Source organism: Macrobrachium nipponense, chromosome 46 (assembly GCF_015104395.2).
Source record: "Macrobrachium nipponense isolate FS-2020 chromosome 46, ASM1510439v2, whole genome shotgun sequence".
NCBI lineage: Eukaryota > Metazoa > Arthropoda > Malacostraca > Decapoda > Palaemonidae > Macrobrachium > Macrobrachium nipponense.
The window spans coordinates 29,434,952-29,454,652 of record NC_061106.1 but is presented as its reverse complement, the minus strand read 5'-3'; the positions used below and the strand labels follow the sequence as shown (position 1 = coordinate 29,454,652).

The 19,701-nt window shown below is 39.4% G+C and overlaps 1 protein-coding gene across 2 annotated transcripts in view; it reads right to left on the bottom strand.

Moving 5' to 3' along the window:
* Positions 1–19,701, bottom strand: part of LOC135214851 (lysophospholipid acyltransferase 5-like) — a 118,982-nt gene that overhangs the window by 89,173 nt on the left and 10,108 nt on the right. For both annotated transcript variants that reach the window (XM_064249267.1, XM_064249266.1), the window contains exons 2-7: positions 14,644–14,751; positions 14,061–14,183; positions 12,948–13,063; positions 9,500–9,640; positions 5,894–6,034; positions 5,643–5,751 (exon numbers count right to left, since the gene is read on the bottom strand). In XM_064249267.1, the coding sequence (XP_064105337.1) occupies positions 5,643–5,751; positions 5,894–6,034; positions 9,500–9,640; positions 12,948–13,063; positions 14,061–14,183; positions 14,644–14,751 (738 nt within the window). The remainder of the gene's footprint in view (positions 1–5,642; positions 5,752–5,893; positions 6,035–9,499; positions 9,641–12,947; positions 13,064–14,060; positions 14,184–14,643; positions 14,752–19,701) is intronic.

Here is a 19,701-nt window from a genome sequence, read left to right as displayed (position 1 = left end):
TCCCTGCGTAAACTTGTTGGGATCTGCCCACCATGCTAGTTCCTCCTTGACTTGGTGCGAAATGGACAGGGAGAACATCAAATCCTGAGAACGACGACTCCAGTTCTGATGAAGAAAGAATTGGAGCGGTCTCAGGTGCAACCTTCCTAGGGAAACAATTGCTCCAGTGAGGAGAGCGTCCCCAGCAGACTCATCCACTCCCTCACTGTGCATACTTCTTTCCCTAAGAAGGTTGTTACTTTCTTGAGTCCCCGGGCTATCCTTTCCTGAGACGGAAAAGCCCGAAAACTTCGAGAGTTCATCTGGATCCCCAGATAAACACACTCTTGATCGGGAATTAAGCTTGACTTCTGGAGATTGACCAGGAGCCTCAACGAACTCGTCAATTCCAGGGTTTTCTTTAAGTCCTTCAGACAACGATCTTTGGAATTGGCCCTTAAAAGCCAATCGTCGAGGTACAGGGATATCCTCACCCCTTCGAGATGAAGCCATTGCGCTACATTTCTCAAGATGCCCGTAAAGACGGGCATCTTGAGGCCAAAGCACAGGGCCCTGAATTGGAAAATTCTTCCCCCCATCATGAATCTGAGATACTTCCTCGAGGAAGGATGGATTGGTACGTGGAAGTAAGCGTCCTGCAAGTCCAAGGACACCATCCAGTCCCCTGGACGAAGTGCTGCTAGCACCGAAGCAGTGATCTCCATCGTAAACTTCTTCTTTCCTACGAAGAAGTTCAGGGCACTTACGTCCAACACCGGTCTCCATCCCCCTGAGGATTTCGGAACTAGGAAAAGGCGGTTGTAAAAGCCTGCTGAATGATGATCTGCCACTAGTTCGATCGCCTCCTTTTCCAGCATCTGATCTACTGCTAGTTGGAGGGCCAGATTCATGATGGGGTCCCTGTATCTGGCTCTGTCAACTCCCTCGGGGTATTCGTCAAGGGAAGCCTCGCAGTGAACGGGATGAGGTACCCCTTCTTCACGATCGAAAGGGTCCAAGAATTTGCGCCTTTCTGGGCCCAGACTTCTGCAAACTGTAAAAGCCTGGCGCCTACCGTTGTCTGAAGGACTTGAGTCTTACTTGGGAGGTTTGATTGATTTCACAAAAGTCCTCCCTCTTCTATTAGGTTTGCGACCTCTGAACGAGGTGGATCTTGAGGTAGAAGTCCCTCGAAAGGGTTCCTGAGAGGTAGATTTCACCTTTTTTGTCTTAGTCGGGAAGGCAGGGCTTCCTTGCAGACTGGGCCAGAAGGTCCTGCGTAGCCTTGGCAGAGAGAGCCTTCGAAATGTCCTAAATGAGATGTTTAGGAAACAGCTGTGCGGAGAGAGGAGAAAACAGCAAAGAAGATCTCTGCGCGTGGGAGACAGACTTCGTCAAAAAGGAGCAAAAGACTGATCTTTTCTTCAAGACGCCTGCCCCAAACAGTGAAGCGATTTCGCTGGCTCCGTCCCTCACTGATTTATCCATACAGGATAACACACAATGCAAGTCTTCCGGAGAAAAATACTCTGGTCCTTGTGTCTTCTTGGCTAGGACTCCGAGAGACCAATCGAGAAAGTTGAAAACTTCCAACACTCTGAAAATGCCCTTCAGAATGTGGTCCATCTCATTCATGTCCCACATTGTTTTGGCCGAGTTCAGCGCTTACCTTCTTGTGGCATCTACCAACGCCGAAAAGTCTGCATCGGCTGAGGACGGGAGACCCAGCCCCAAGGGCTCTCCTGTCTCATACCAAAATCCAGTCCGTCCGGATAGCTTCGACGGAGGGAAGGCGAACATAGTTTTTCCCGCTACCTCTTTGGTGCGCATCCAGGATCCGAAACTCCTGAGCGCTTTCTTCATTGAGAGGGTCGGTTTCATTCTCACACACGAAGACCCTTTCGTTGTCTTCGCCGTGGAGAACGAGTGCGGAGGAGGAGCAGCAGGGCTCAGGGAATCCCCGAACTCCTGAAGAAGCTCTGTGAGCTTCTTGTAAGAAGAAACTGCTGCCGATGTACTCGTTTCTTCATCAGAACCTTCCTGGCCTTCTTGAAGAGGAGAGCGAGGAGGATCCTTAGAGGAGTTCCTTGCGGGGGTATAGTGTGAGGTTGGAGACAATCGTCTCGAAGGAGGAGTTGAATCCCCAGGAGAGCGGCGCACAGGAGAGCGACGAGTCAAAACCGAAGGGCACCTTTCCGAAAAGTCTTGTCTAAACTCGCACTCCTTCCTCAAGGAAGATGAAATCTTAACTGCAGAAGGGGTAGGACTCCCGTCCCTTGAAAGACCACGTCTATTAACAGGGCACTTACGAGAGGGAGAGAGCCTACCAGAATCCTGGCGCCTATCGTGAGGAGAGCGGCTGCTAGGCGCCGAGCACCTATCAGGAACAGGGCGCATGAGAGGATCCTGGCGCCTACCAAGCGGAGAAACGCTGCTATGCGCCGAGCGCCTGTCAGGAGCAGGGCGCTTGACAGAGGTTCTTGGTGCCTACGAAGCGGAGAGCGGCTGCTAGGCGCCGAGTGCCTAACCGGAGAAGGGCGCTTGAGAGGCTCTTGGCACCTACCAAGCGGAGAACGGCTGTAAGGCTCCGAGCGCCTAACAGAAGCAGGGCGCTTGAGACGTTCTTGACTCCTAGCAAGAGGAGAACGGTCAGGAGTAGGGAGCTTCGAGATCGACGAGCGCCTACTAGGAGAACGAAGCAGTCGAGGCTCAAGGGGCCTCTCCACAGGAGAACTGCTACCAAGAGAAGGACGCCTACCAGGCGCAGGGCTCCTACTAGACTCTTGACGTCTTACAGGAGAGGAGCGACTTACAGGAGAAAAGCGCCTACTAGTCACTGGGTCCGAAGTTCGAGGAGAGTAGTAGGAAGGAGAAGCGCGCCTAATCGCAGAGGGGCGCTCTCTAGGTTCTCGGAGAAGACGAGGAGAGGAACGACGAGACGGAGACGACAAAATGAGCCTTCTCTGACCTGAGCGCCTCTCTTCTCTTGAACGTACTCTAGAGGAAGGCGGAAGAGACAGAGCGGAGCGTATACCAGAGGCAGGAATCCGATCTGGAGAAAAACCTTCGTAATCCAAAGAGCGCCTGTCCGAAGTTTGGTGCCTCGACGCCTCGGAGAGAGAGCCAGGAGAGTGGTGCCACTCTCGTGAATTCCTACACTCAGCAGAAGCTTCCCCAAAAGGAGGAGATCGCAGACTACGAGGAGAGCGTTCCTTCGAAGAAAAGCGCCTAGATCTCTTGATAGGGAGAGACACATCCTTCCTTCTACGAGATCTCGAGGCTAAGGAGTCCGCCAGGGCCGAGATCTGAGCCTGGAGGCCCGCCAGCACTCAAGTTGGTGAATCTACAGGATCTTCCTCCGAAGCAAACTCAGAGCGGGGAGCGGGAGAAGAAGGGCGATCACAGGATCTCCTGGGTCTCTTCACTTGCAAGGAAGCTTCTTCAGTAAAGTCTTCTGGGATGGACGCTAAATGACTGAAGGGAGCCTCCGAAGCCCTCTTCAACGGGCGTGACGCATCCTTAGAGTTCCAACCGCGTTTCGGAGAAGGCGAAGGATCTCCTTCTTGACACGTTCCGAGGCAGCCTAGGAGCGAACTTCAGGATCTGCCGAGGGGACGCCTGACCGGTGGGGGCTCTCCCTAGCCCTCCTGCGGCTTTCGACTCCTCCTCCACTGAAACTGGGAGTCTGGAAGAGGTCTAGGCCTGGAGGCACTAAGGAGCCGGTCAGACGCACCCTCCACATCACTGGGGACACTGCACTTATCACCATCACTAACACTCTTACCTTGTTCTAGTCGAAGAGTCTTGTCTTCCTTAGACTGAAAGGAAGCCTTTGAGGCCGCCGCCTCTGAAGACGAATCTACAGCTTCGGTGCGGGGAGCAGGGGCTGAGACCTGGGAGGAAGGTTCTAAAACTACATTAATGTTAGTTTCATTCTCACTCACTCTCGACCTACTCGAACTCCTAGAGGAAGCCTTACGAACTCTATCTCGTTCAAGCTTTCTAATATAAGAAGAACGAGCCTTGTATTCATCCTCATTCAGAACCTCGCATTCTTGACAAGGGTTACTAAAAGTACACTCATTCCCCCTGCATTTCACACAGATCGTGTGAGGGTCAACCGAAGCCTTCGGCAACCTCACCTTACATCCCTCAGTCAAACATACTCTAAACAAAACCGGAGTTTTGGTTACAGAATGTCAAAGTCGGTCCACAAACAGCGTATGCCAAGCCAAACAGAGCGAATACGTCACCAAAAAGGTCCAAATCAATCTCCAGGCAAGCGAGAATCGAAAAGTCTATCGAAAGGAAACGACAATAAACTGTTGTCGTTCCGGCCGACAGAGAAAATCTGACAGGAAAGGGGGAATGGTTCGTACACCCGCCACCCAGCGGCGGGTAAGGTAGACCACCTGACCTACCTGTTGCGTGTGCCGCGAGATTTGAAATTCTGTCGGGAACGTCGGAGACTATAGCTAAGTATATATCTGACAGGAAAGTTCATGTACAAAAATTCTGTTTTGCCAAACCAAACATCAATGCAAATAACCCATGCTGCTTCTATGACTATTTATTAAGTGCAGAAGTATATACTACTACATTATAACCTAAAAATGTATCAGACCAGGGGTAAAGAAGCAAAGTACTCGCTGTTGCATTCATTACTTTTTCCGAATAAATATCATTAAAAGTTCAGACAATTAGTTGCCAAGAAAAAAATTAACACGAGGGATAATAACTTGTAGTGTTAGCACTTTCTAAAGATAGATAGTCATACTACAAGCTTGAAAACACATTAATCTGTGGTTCCTGTTGTTATCTATTCCAAGTTGAACTTTTATTTCCTTATTAGATTCCACGTACAGTACACTATACCATATGTCAAAGTTTGCATTACCTAATTTACCATTTAGCATTTATTCCAAACTGATATTATTGATTAAATTTCATCTCCCAGTTTTATTTGCATTATAACACATTTACAGGAAGTACTGGCTGATATCAGGACACTAAAAAAAAATTAACAGAATATTCTAACAATGTGTTATGATTTAGAACTTTCATCATTCACATATACATGATTCGCCCCCGCACATTTTATCAATTCTGTAATTCAAAGCACTTAAAGCACCAAAGTACAAGGTGCCTATGTTTTCTATCCTTGTCAGCAATAATAAAACAAATTTTTGGTAAGAAGCAGCAACCCTACATTGAACTAATAATCATCCTCTTTCACTGTATATATACTGTACTTTGCAAAAGCATGAACAAGAAATTTTTTTTTTTTTTTTTTTTAAATACTGTCATTTACTATTAATTCCAATTGTTCAATGATAATTCTAATAATTTTATCTATACACATCAATAAAAGGTGTGTTATTCAAAATTATAGTACACTTTTCTTATAGCTTATTATTCTGTTCACTGCAAAATGTTAAAAAGTGCTTGACACCTTTACAGTGATACAAAATGGCAATGGTAATGAAAACACCACTGTAGCCTTCCCTTCATACTTGAAATATCAAAACCACCTCCCTATAACTACACCACAATTGATAACTAGTTAGCTAATCCAACAAATGTGACATCTGCATTGCACCTGAAACTGCTTTCTGTAAAAAACATTATTTATTCAAGTACATAATAAAACAAACAATACTAACCTGACATAATGCAAACTCCTTCCGCAATCAGCCAACAAGATATATACTTGTAGAGAGTTATTTTTGCCCATACACCCACCACAAGATGTCTCTGCCACAAGGGTAAAGCCTGCAACAAAGTAGCTTCAATAAAATTCTAAAAAAATAGTAGGAAAACAACACTTCAAATTATATTTCCCCAGTCAACTGATAAAACATGTACATTAAAGACATTATGTGAATTATAAGACCTTAATATACCATAATCTTACATAATATTCGGTTGAATTGATGAACTCATCAGGTACAAAGCCAATGCCCACTTGGTATACAACCAAGTAGAACAGACCCAAACTGCCTCGTAACAATCCAGGAACCAAACAAGGAGGTAATTCACAACCAACTAGGGATCCCTGTATCAAAAATAAACAAACATTAGTTTACTAACATAGTACTGTATAGAGTTTTATAGTACTACATTTTATTACGCTCAGAGGTCTGGATAAACTAATCCTTTACAATTAATTAATTATGTAATCTAGTAATACCTAACACGTACGCTTACTATAAAACAATCATACTTAATGTACAGAACTTCTAACTCCTTTCTTTTTGGACTCTTCCTATTGCCTTAACTTGTACTCACATGCGGTGTTTATTCAAATATTTTGTGTACGTGTACTCCTGAACATCATACACAACATACCATACAACATATAAGGTACAGAGGCTCACACTTGGCAGTTTATAATAATTCCATATCTCCCTCAAGCACAGGATTTGCTGCCATTTCATCCAATTACACATTTTCAAAGCATAACTGTGTCCAATAAAGGTTACAAATATGCCACCATAGGAATTTATTTTCAGTGACTAGGGGACCTATAGAAGAATTTAAAAACTAATATTTAACATTTCTATACACAGCAAATTGCTTCCTTCATCAAATTATGTAAGCTTGTGCCAATGTTGAAATCTATCAGATCAGATCCCTGTGTGTATGAAATAAAGGCCAATAAAACAGCAAAAACTGTAAATGCTGTACTATCACCAGATCTTCAGTAGTCATTTCTGGCAGCAAATAAAACCTCTAAAACCTACTGAAAAATATTTTCTTAATTTTTTCTTGTCTTTGAACTGATAAAACTTTTTTGATACACACTTTGTGAACTGCCTGTATACCGAGATACATATCAACATCAACAGTTAACATTAAAATTTGAGGAACTGTAAGTCACTACCAGATTTTACATTCTATTTCAGAAAAACCCATCTGCATAGCTCTAAGGGAGTCAAGAATTTTAACTTAGTTTTCTAGTTGAACTGCCCAATAAAAAAAAAATCCTCATTTCATATGTTTGCTAACTAGGTCAGTGTCAGTCAGTACATGAAATACATACATTATATAACATTAAAAATTACATATCTAAATAATCATGTCTCCATACACAAATAAGTATTTATGTTGAATCCAGGTGGTTATCATTTATCTAAAAGAAATATTATAAACATTAACTAGTTACATTGCCTGGATATGTGATGTAGGTACCATTGACTACGAAGTGAACTGCATTTGTTTCACATTTTTCATGAAATATTTCTAAACAAAAGTTCTCTAAATGTGCACATACACAGATGAATTAGTGCCAAGCCCTCAATCAGATTCACTGTTTATTTGCCTGTGCTATTGTACAAACATACAAGAGGGACAGGCTACTTCTCTACCTATGCTTAAAAATTCACATCATATGGCATTTTTAAATGTACTTAATCAAAATCTTACCTTATAAAAACAAGAACACCAACAAGCAAGCAGACCTAACTGAAACACCAAGCTCACCTCTGTCAGACTAACTTAATAGTGAATATGAGCTAGCCATCATTTTCACTCATATCAGCAAAGATGAAAATTGTAATCTGTTCTTTTGACCTAAATTAATGAACTTAATGGGAAGAACTTAGCAAGCTAAATTTATATCTCACACAAAAAGAAATATAATGTATCCAAATATGAAGACTTTTAGGGATCCAACATAAACAATTATCATGACAGTCATTGATTTCTATAGTTCATAAGGTACAGTCCAATGTCATTTAAAACAAAATATTTTGATGTAACACTTTATGGGAAGCTTTTAATACTCTGAGACATACCTATCTAAATAAATTACGTAAATACAGTAGTCATTCTTAAACCATCCACCCAACTTCCAAAGATGCATTTAAGTTGCCAAGATAAACTCTACTTATAGTAAATCATTCATTCTCGTCTTGCTCTAAATCATACCCATTCTATGAACAGAGGTTTATCTTCTGAATAATAGTTGTTTACAGCCTAAATGTGCAACTAGTCACTAAATAGTTATTCAATACTAGAGTACTATAGTACCTACAGTAATACCCCGAACTTACGGGAGGTTAGGTTCCAGACCTCCTCGCATAAGTTTGGCACGGTCACTAAAAATGCTAATAAAATGCTTACTTCTGGAGTTTGAATACTAAATATGACCCTAATCATGCTCCCTAAGTATTAAGCTAACTTTTAAATGAAATTAAAAGTTACTGTAATTTGATTTAAAAGTTAGTTTAATACATTACCCTTAAAACAGAAATACTGGCTGGCGTAAAAATAGTTACAGTAACTACTATGTACATATGTATCCACTTTCGTACGTACATTACCCCTAATTCATGGGATGCCATTATCTTTTTCATTCAGAATAAAAGAAGTTTTCTTTGCATCCCTAGGGAAACTTCATAAGTCTGTTATAATGAAAGTACACAATTCAATGAAATAAAGAAAACATGTGAACATGTAATGTTTGCAGAGGGTGAAGGTAAAATTCAATAAATTTAAAATCATGTACTAGTGTGAGGGGTAACTATGAGAGAGAGAGAGAGAGAGAGAGAGAGAGAGAGAGAGAGAGAGAGAGAGAGAGAGAGAGAGAGAGAGAGATACGTACATCATGTGAGGTAAAACTCTGGAGGGGTATCACCCTTAAAAAGTCAGAATGGGATTACATCTTCTGAAAGTACATTAACTGTATGTGCTGAATGGGTATTGCATATTGTAAAATTATGTATATGCACTACTTGTAGGTGCTGTAATTACCTTTGTATCATATTTATGCATGTACAAAAATAAAAAAATAACACATTATTAATAAAGATTTTATACAGAAAAGCTTTAAAAGTTGAAAATTTACATACTAAATTAAACATAAACACTTTTGCAGGGTTTTGCAGTGATTCTGGAGGATTCGCTAATGTTTGTGTTATTGTGAAGAACTTGTGTATGATAATTAGCTGGGTTCCAATGAAAAGTTTGCGCTTTTGTGAATTGGCGCAACTCGAATCCCGTAAGTTCAGGGTATAACTGTATTCATAAATAACGCCCAGTACAAAGACTAAGTATTAGCAAAAACTTACACAAATACTAAGCTAGAAAAATACAGGCAGTCCCCGGCTTACAACGAGTTTGGCTTACAACATTCCGAGGTTACAATGATTTTCAATTATATTTATCAGAAATTATATTCAGGTTTACGCGCATGTTCCAGGGTTACGACTCCTACGATGCCAATCTAACGGAAGAAATATGACTCCAAAAATGCAAAATAATCAACACTTGAAGTTTTTTTTTTTTTTAATGAAAAATCCAATAAGAATGTAGTTTACATAGTTTTTAATTTTAATATACCCAAAGCATTAAAAGTAAGGTTTTCTTGGGATTTTTTACAATTTTCCGGCTCATGACATTTTTCGGCTTACAATGCGTCTCAAGAACGGAAACCACCCCCGTTGTAAGCCAGGGACTGCCTGTAAAAACAAAATACAATCTTCATAAAAAAACTTTGTCTTCCATTCTGAGTTTTTACCTTTACAAAATCCAGGTAACGCCTCATCGAAAACTGTGGTCCTACCATGAAGGATGCAGGAAAATACGTATGAGCTGCTATTTCAACCAATGTTGGCGTGAAAGACAAGGCAGTTTTCTGCTGATCTCCTGATAGTTTTTCCTTAAAGGGGAAAGCAAAATCACACAATAAGAATACGTACCATACACATATCCATAAAGCATTGAGTAATTATCAAGTTTTACTTAAAAGAGAAGACAGGTCAATAGTAATGGAAAAGTTTTACTTGGTGATGATGTTATGCCTAAAAATATTTACAATCAAATTATATTTAACCCTTTTGCTTACTGATGACTGCTTTATTATCATGCAAATTTAAATCCTTTGCATTTTAATGACACACAAATGTCATATACAACCCACTGCACAAACCAGCAAACACAAGGTGGATAATATTTGGCAAGTGTTCCTCATATTTTTTATACATATGTATAACATGAAAGTCTATTATTTAGCATAGTTTTAGATTTTCATTCCAAGTTTATCTTTTACCTTTTCTTAATTTTTTTTAGAGAAATAATTTTTTACACATATATAACATAACAGTATAACTGAATCACAAAAGTTTGGAACGTAAAAATCCATAAATAAAGGTATATGCCACGAAGGAAAAATAAACAAAGGAGTTTCTGCAAGATATTTCGACTGAACGTCCTTTATTCAGCAGACAAACTGACTTACATGAGAAATTGAGGGTACAGGAAAGGTTGTATAACTGACAGATAGGGATTATAAGATTAGTACCTAGAATCCAACACACCTGGAGAATGAGTAAGGTTACTCATTCTCCAGGTGTGTCGGATTCTAGGTACTAATCTCCTTATAATCCCTATCTGTCAGTTATACGACCTTTCCTGTACCCTCAATTTCTCATGTAAGTCAGTTTGTCTGCTGAGTAAAGGACATTCAGTCGAAAGATCTTGCAGAAACTCCGTTGTTTATTTTTCCTTCATGGCTTATACCTTTATTTATATAACATGACTGTTTGTTTTGAGAGAGAGAGAGAGAGAGAGAGAGAGAGAGAGAGAGAGAGAGAGAGAGAGAGAGAGAGAGAGAGAGAGAAACATATTTATTTTATATAGCTTGAGATTTTTTATTCTATAAGTGCACCATTAATCTCTTGGAACACTTGACTGAGTGCCCCTCCTTTTACAAAAAAACTCAATGCTACTGTGTCATTAACTTTTTCATATCTTCCTTGCTATAATTTATCTGTGTGTGTTATGGATAACAAATAAATACTTCATCATACAGTGCTTTTTGGCAAATTTTTTAGGGGAAAGAGCAACACTTTTCCATTTCTCGTACATTTTACTCTTTATTTCACCTACTTATTTTGGGGACTTTTTTTAATGCTAGTGTATGGTGCAATCATTCAGCTTCCAAATGAAATAAAACTGAAACTGAGCAGTGTACCTTGAAAATTGTAGGAGCAATTCTTCTTGAAATAAATAAATAATAAAAAAAAGGTCATATACCATTTCTCCTCTTATCGCTTGAGCCACTGCCACTTCTAAAAGTCTCCATTTATAAGGGTCATAAGCAAAAGGGTTGAATAACAGGAAAAAATATATTTACTGTACCAAGCACGAATGCAAAAGATCAAGTGCTCAGTTATCAAAGGAGAAGAAACTTGATAAATTATGAATGATGATGAAATATGGAATTCTGGTTGCCTGTTACCATTTGTTATGACTTATATGATCAGGTTCAACTATATTACATTTTATGAGCTAGTCAATCCTTGTCAGTGGTTTAGGTAAACTATGATAGTATCAAATATCATTACCATCAAAAACATTAAAATGACATTTTCATGATAAAATAAAGTTTTAATTATACTTACCCAGTAACTAAATAGCTAGGAGTTTCACTCACTGGCAGTTAAAATCTCAAAATTTGTGGGTCGCGCTATCTATTTGTTTTGGTTAGGTAAAAGTGCCCCGCCCACTTTCTGAGCAAGATAGAGGAACAACATGGCAAAGAGCTCAGTTTGTTTATGCTCATCAACAGAAATCCACACTACGGGACGGAGGGGGGGCTCCCATTATATAATTATTGGGTAAGTATAATCAAAACTTCATTTATTATAAAAATGTCTTTTTTAATTATACAACTTCCCCAGTAATTATATAGCTGATTCCCACATTGCGGGAAGGTGGGAAGCATGGATAATTCTTCCTAATGGCTGCAAGAAGGGCATGGTTCTCTAAGCTTCTTAGTAGGAACCACTGGAGCTGAATCTGAAGTGCCTCTTCAACAGTTGAGACTTGCTCCCCAAATGCAACTGGCGTCGTGGAGAGGAGTCCTCCGAACTCGACAAATTATGCACATACAAGTAGAGACCTTTCCAATGGCTCGCTACTGCAACCTGGGAAGCAACAACAGGTTGAAACAACAGGTTGAACTGAGGGGGCAACTCTCGTGGGCAGACCCCACCGACCTCCCTGGGGAGTGTGACAGTGACCTATGCCTAGGAGCGTCGGTGGGACGAACAGCCACCTCCTCCAGTGACACAACACTATCACTTTTTGCCTTGTCCATAAGGACCTTCACAGACACACCAAGCTGCTCCATAGTCTGTACTAATAGAGCAAATGCATATCAATCTTTTCCTCTAGACAGATGGTGGGGTTGGGATCAGAATTGTGGGAGCCTGCAAACAGAGAAGGTGGGGTAGCAAGAGAAGTGGGCGTGGGAGATAAAGATATAACAGGAATACTCAGATGTGAATTCACATCATAAGAATCCTGGCTAGCTGATTTTGAATTGGCCCTAATCAAAGCCTTTCTCTTCCTGTCTCTCTCTAATTTCTTTAAGTGAGATTCCAAACTCTTCCTCTTCCTTTTGTCCTAATTAACACATTCATTACAAGTATTATCAAATGAACATATCTGCCCTCTAAAATTAGTCATAAAATGTGATTATCATGCGATTCATTGGTTACTCTAGTCTTGCAACCTCTAGCGCAATACCTAAAGCTAGCAGAACCTGTGTCCGACATTGTCGAAAACACTAAGGCCTGACGGTTACCAGGGAAAGAACAAAAGGCAAAAAAAAAAAAAAGCTAGTTCTTATCAAAGAACCTAACGCTATCTAAATGATTTACCAAAACGGCTAATACAAGAATAGAGTACTTCACCAATTGCCAATACAAAAGGAAAGTCCAAAAAAATTTCAGGAGTAACTGCAAACAGCAACCATAGCCATCAGCCAGCAGAAACAAACTGACCTCTTTGCTGTGTTGTTTCTCTCTCTTGCCCTGAAAGTGGGCAAGGCACTGTTACCTAACCAAAACAAATAGATAGTCAGCACGACCCTCAAATTTCAGGATTTTAACTGCCGGTGAGTGAAACTCTTAGCTATATAATTACTGGGGAAGTTGTATAATTAAAAATCATGTACTTACAGGATCTTTTTTTCCATCATAAACATCGTAAGTCAAAGCAATAAGGCGCAACGTTAACACACAATGAGGCATACTCCATTTAATGTCGTAAGTATCCGTTCCTGTCATGTAGTAGCCTAAAACAAATTAAATGGAAAAAAAAAAAAATAAATGATTCTGGAAGAAGGAAAAATACAGTACACATCATCCAAGTTCAGAAATGCTAGTATCAACAATGTAATCAAATGAATAAAAAAATTTCATACCTTTCTCAGATACAACACCTGATTACAACTTGAGTGGCACCTCAACTTCATGGACAGTGTAGGGGAAGTCTCCCCGTTCCCAATAAGTAATGAAGGTTTAACCTACATGATATCCTTCAGCCAACTTGCACAGCAATTCCATATAAAGGAATTACGTAATAGTTTACCCAAACTGGTATTTTGTATTAAGTATTTTGTAATAATCAATTTTAAATATTAATTCACTTATCATTAAATTTCAGATATATAAGCAAAATGGATTGCTTCTAAAAGCACATGCAGTACAAGATTATACAATATGTAAGACCTAACAAAAAAAAATCAGAGCAAACTGCAGTAGTTCTATCCACTTATGCCTAGAAGATACTTTATATAAAATACAAAAAACTTATATACGTATATATATATATATATATATATATATATATATATATATATATATATTATATATATACGTATATATATATGATATAAAAATTACAAACATCTTTGTAAATCTGTTTTAAGATGGGCTATGAACCACTGCACTTCCTGCTGACCCATATTCTCTGGTAAATTTAAGTATACAGTAAACTGCAATTAGAACTTAACACACAAAAAAAAGCTATACATCTTACTGGCAAATATAAAAAGCAAAGAAAGTATAAAGTATATATTTTTCATGAACTTATGCATTCATTATAGAAATAAATATAGTAAGTTAAGGTGCCACTTATTAAAAAACAGTTCTTTTCAGTAACAAATAGCTCTTAAAATGTTGGTATGGTTAATATCTTAGAAAATCTGGCATTCCAAATACAGAGCAGTCTAAATATGTACAGTAAAGGTATTTTCACTACCACATTTTCCAGAAGATAAAGTTACTTACCAATTAGTAAGTAGCTCATGTTGAATACGAATGAAACAATGACAGACTTAAGCGTTCCTCCCATGACCAATAACAGTAACCAAGCTGCCGTAACACAAATGGCCGAGTGAACGACATTCTGACCTGTGATGAAAATACATAAATAACAAACAGCAAGTAATTATTCATATCAGTGACAAAAATGGTCCATTAATTAACCCTACACTGAGTTTGGAGATAAAATATGGTAATTATGAATTTACCCAGAGTATAAAATCATTATTGTACACAACATAGTTCTCATAGACTTTCCTAAAATTTGCTTGTTTTGCTCTCGACCAATGATGAAAAATATTGAACTATTTTTGACATTTTAGGCAAACCATTCTGACAATCATACAATAAAAGCAATGTAGTTGAAATATATATTATAAAAAGACACAAAACTTTTATAACACTAGTTCTGTACTTGTAAATTTAACAGTTTGGGCCTGTTACCAACAAAATGCCACTTTTGGGGGTTTGTAAATGAAGTGGTATAATTACTAAAATTTTTCAAAACATCAGAAGAGAACAGCACAGCTTAACCTGAAACTTGACTTACCATAATTAAACAGAGCAATGCTAACGCCACAAACAATAAAATATAGATGTTGTAAACTTGGACTCTTGCAGTAGAGTGTGTAACGATGTATCAAAACTAATGGATAACCTGGAAGCAAAAAAAAAAAAGGCAATTACAGCTCTAAAAATTAAAATGTTAAAATAACTGTTAGTTTGTGAAAATTAAACCAGTCTCTCAATTGGGTCCTTACTTCAGTACAATGAAGGACTCATTAACATAAGAAACAAAGCAAGAAATGCCATGTTGTAATGCTATACTACAGAACTATTGTATAGCATATAACAATTACAACTAGTAAACTTAATATAACATATTTAAAGTATTGTACCTGGAATAAGCAAACCCAATCTTGACTACAAAAGCTTGCAAGCAACCATCACTACTATTTGTACACAATAAGCCAAGGTAACAGAACACTGCCACAGAACCTAAAACTAAACAATAAAGCATAACACATCCTGGAATTAACACAACTTTAACAAGACCTTCATTGAATCATACTTATCTGCAGCACTTTTACTCAAGCTAATAACTAGCATCCATGAAAACAGAAAAGAGCAAGATCACAGTCTTGGAGAATACAACATCAAAACACTTTTCTCAGAAAAAAAATTCTTCAAACTAGTTTTCCACATACAAACCAAGTAGATTACGTTAGCCTGATCTGCAGTACCAACAATCTTTACACCAGTCCCAGATGAGTTTTCCTTTTAACCTCTAAAGTATGCATCGAATACCCTGAGCACCTGTAAGTGGCTCAAAACTAATCCCTGTCTGCAAAGTCTGAGCAAGCTGCTGCTTGAAGGGGCTGAGATACGGGCAAATTTTGTGTATAAAAATAGGTTTGAGATTTTTTTTATTATAATATTTTTTTCTTTAAATCAATTAATTTACATTAGCCTAAGTAAATACTTTAGCAAGATACACTCACCCCCCAATAATTACTAAACATCTAAGACTAGTTCAGAAATCCAAGGAGACTAACAAGTATCTCAAACCCTATTTTATAAGGAAGAAGGATACCTGTAGTAGTCCCTATATCTCCACTTACCACAGGACTTAGGACACTAATGAGAATGAAAATTCTCTCAATCAGAGGACAAATAATTTTGCAAAGCCCCTCCAAACATTACTTGTCTTCATAACTGAGGCACAGGCTAAGAATGCCAATAGCCTTTTCAGCCTTGTACGGTCTTCTAAATCATTGGTCACAACTTCCACAAGTCTATTAGTGGTTCCAAGACCCACCTTAATAAACTCCTCTATATTACACATCAGTTTCAATTACAGCAATGTTTGAATAAACAATGGTCTAAGAAGTGAGGAAGATATGCGTTTGGTCAACTTAAGGAAGAGATCATTTAGCTTGGGTGGAACTTTCTGTCTATTTGTAAAAATGAAGATATCAGGTATCTTGAAGTGAAAAAGTAATGTGGGTGGAATGGACTTATCATATCCAAAGATGGAGCCTTTGATTTTCATCCAGCTTGCAACAATCTATAATTACCCATCATGCTAATATTTTGTAGGAAGCTCAAATCCCACTGGAGGTTTCTCCCACCTTCATGCTTGGTTAAAGTTTAGCATCCTAGGTTAGAAGAGTTGCAATTTAAACTAACAGCTTATTTAAATGAAGCTTCATCTTGTTGCAGAGTAGCTGATCCCACTTCTCCAATACTTGAGTCATGTATCTCCTTCATATGCACATCAAATCTAGTCTTCTAGTGGCAAGAATGACTAAAATCTCTTTTGAATAAGAAATGACCCAACAAATGTAAGGGGCATGGATCAAAAGCAGAAACAATTCAGACCTGACAAGAAATAGACAAGTCTAGGGCACCAGTATTCGATTACCCACAGTTGTAGCATTAGCCAAACAAGTCAGCTGTGTACATAAGCCAGATCTGTCTTAGGGTAGTAAAGGTGTGATGTCAAGTAGGTGAACTATGAACATGACTAGAGTCAAATGTGCAACTTTCTCTACAGACAAGTTGTGCAAACAGGCAGAAGCATTCATGTGAACAGAAATGGAAGACAAGTGTAGCTAAGTGCCCACATCTCGATGATGAAGAATATCACCAATAGACCAGTCATGGAAACCTACACTTCAAAGCTGAGCTAGCCAAAAGGACACACACCATGGGAATGTTTTGAAGACAAAAAGGAACTGCATTTAAATGATGTAAGCCTCTCGGTTTAAAACCTCATGACCTGAATCTCGTGCATAGCAGAGCAAGGGAATCCTTGGAAGAGTTATCATCACCCACAAACAAGCAGTTGCATGAGCAACAGGAGGACCACTGGGTGCCATACTGATGAGGTTTTGGTACCAGGCAAGAAGTTTGAAGAGAAGTGCAAGTAGATCTAGAACACATAATATCCATGTATGTTAGCAACAGACATCCTGCAAGTTCTCTTGAAAGAGATGAAGTGCTGGTGGGGCACTAATACAACTGCACAATCTCCTGCAAAGGACTGGCACTAAACAAATTGATGGCACCAACTGAGGTGGGTGCATTATGTGAGGCATATCTGCGTGAACCTCAACATACACAGAAAACACTGTCAAACCACCTGAACAATGTGTTCTATCCATTTGTACTAGAGTAGAATATAACCAGCTCATCCATGAAGAAATGGAGGAAACTCAGAATTCATACAGGATGACACTGAGGAATATCTGAATGAAATCAAAGCAAGCTTCTCTGAAGCATTAGATGTTAGCAATGCACAAACCCATATTTCTGACACAGCATATCCTGCTACAGTATTGTTACTGTAAATGAAAAGTTAGCCTGGGATTAACCCTTGCATATTCAATACATAACCTCAGAAAACTATAGCACTGTTTGCCAGGGACATCAATATACCTAAGTTGAGGAATTTCTATAAATTGCAAGAGTAATATAATGCATTATTCTGTGACAAAATAATGTTGCTAATGATAACAATAAGAGCCAAAATAACGTCATAGTAATTACAAGTGTGCAAAGGTCATCCAAAATTCACAGAATAGAGGCAGTCCCCGGATATCAGTGGTGGTTCCGTTCTCAGGCGGGTGTTCGTATGCGAAAAGAGCCATTAACCGAAATTTGACGATCTATGGTGCCTACGGCACCAAGTTTCTGTTAATGGCACCATAACTCTATTATCGGCACCTTATGGAACCGATAACTGAAACTTGGCATATTTTAGGGCACTAAACAAGCGCCATGACACAGGATCGCCATTAACCGAGTCTGCCAATATCCAGGGACTGCGAGTACTATATATGAAAGATAAAGCATTACATAAACAGAAAAGCTAGTAAGGGTAACTAAATTATGCAAAAACTCAAAAAATTCTATTTTCATGATAAAATTACCACAAGTTTCATATACAGGCAGTCCCTGGTTATCTGCGAACTCGGTTATTGGCGATCTGGTTTTCTGATGCTTTCCTAGCACCATAAAAGCGGATATAAAATATGTTATTGTTATAATACAATTAAGTTTGTTCATACTTACCTGGCAGATATATATATAGCTGTATTTCTGACGTCCGACAGAATTTCAAAACTCGCGGCACACGTAGTGGGGCGGCCAGGTGGTAGTACCCATTCCCGCCGCTGGGAGGCGGATATCAGGAACCATTCCCATTTTCTATTCATATTTATTCATGACCCTTGTCTCCTGAGGGGAGGAGGGTGGGCACTCTAATTATATATATCTGCCAGGTAAGTATGAACAAACTTAATTGTATTATAACAATAACATTTTGTTCATGAAACTTACCTGTCAGATATATATATAGCTGAATCACACCTTCGGATGGTGGGTAGAGACAGACTAGGATTTTTAGGAAACTTAAATTAAAATAAAAGATTAACTTATTGGTTCCTTACCTGATAGCAAAGTAGACTATGTGATTACTGTCACTTAAAGCCTGCTTATGCTTTTATCAGAGTTGCCCAGCCAGTTTGGACCTGTAGTGCTGGAGCACTCTGTGGGATGCTCTGTCAACGGGGACGTGACCACAATGTGACAAGACCATCTAGCCAAACATATGGCAGTAACACAGCAACCGACCACCACCTGACCAACTAACCAAAAAAACCCTGACATTAACACTAAGGAATGGGAGATTTCCACAGAAGATCTCACCATCAACCAAAAACACAATAAACTAACCTAACTAAGCTAAGGGATAGGGAGAGAGCCACCTTCAGCCCCCAAAACTGTGTCTGCCGAAATGTAAGGCCCCAAAGAACTACAGTTCTCGTAAATCGTTCTCACATCCCGGAGGTAATGTGAGGCGAATACGGAATTGCTCCTCCAGAAGGTGCTATCAAGAATATCTCTGATAGACATGTTCCTTTGGAAGGCAAGAGAAGTAGCTACGGCTCTGACCTCGTGAGCTTTCACTTTAAAGAGGCTCATATCAGTCTTCTGGCAAGATGAATGAGCCTCTTTAATGACGTCCCTCAAGAAGAAAGCAACAGCATTCTTCGACAACGGCAAATCTGGTCTCTTCACCGAGCACCAGAGATTACCTGAGGGACCTCTTATCTCTTTAGTCCTATTCACATAGAACTTGAGAGCCCTGACAGGGCACAGGGCTCTCTCTGGTTCTTGACCCACGAGACTCGATATTCCTTTGATTTCAAAGCTCTTTGGCCAAGGATTAGACGGGTTCTCGTTCTTAGCCAAGAAAGAAGGGTTCAACGAGCAGACAGCGCTGTCTCCCTTGAAACCCACTAGGCTACTGAACGCTTGGATTTCACTAACTCTCTTCGCCGTCGCCAGAGAAGCTAGGAAAAGCGTTTTTCTCGTCAAGTCCCTTAGAGAAGCTTCATGGAGAGGCTCAAAGGGACTTAGCATGAGATGTTTCAACACCACATCTAGATTCCATGAGGGCGGTCTTGCCTGTGGGATCTTGGCGGTTTCGAACGACCTTAAGAGATCGTGCAGATCCTTATTGTCGGAGAGGTCCAGTCCTCTGTGGCGAAAAACGGCAGACAACATACTCCTATAACCCTTGATTGTAGGAACTGCCAAT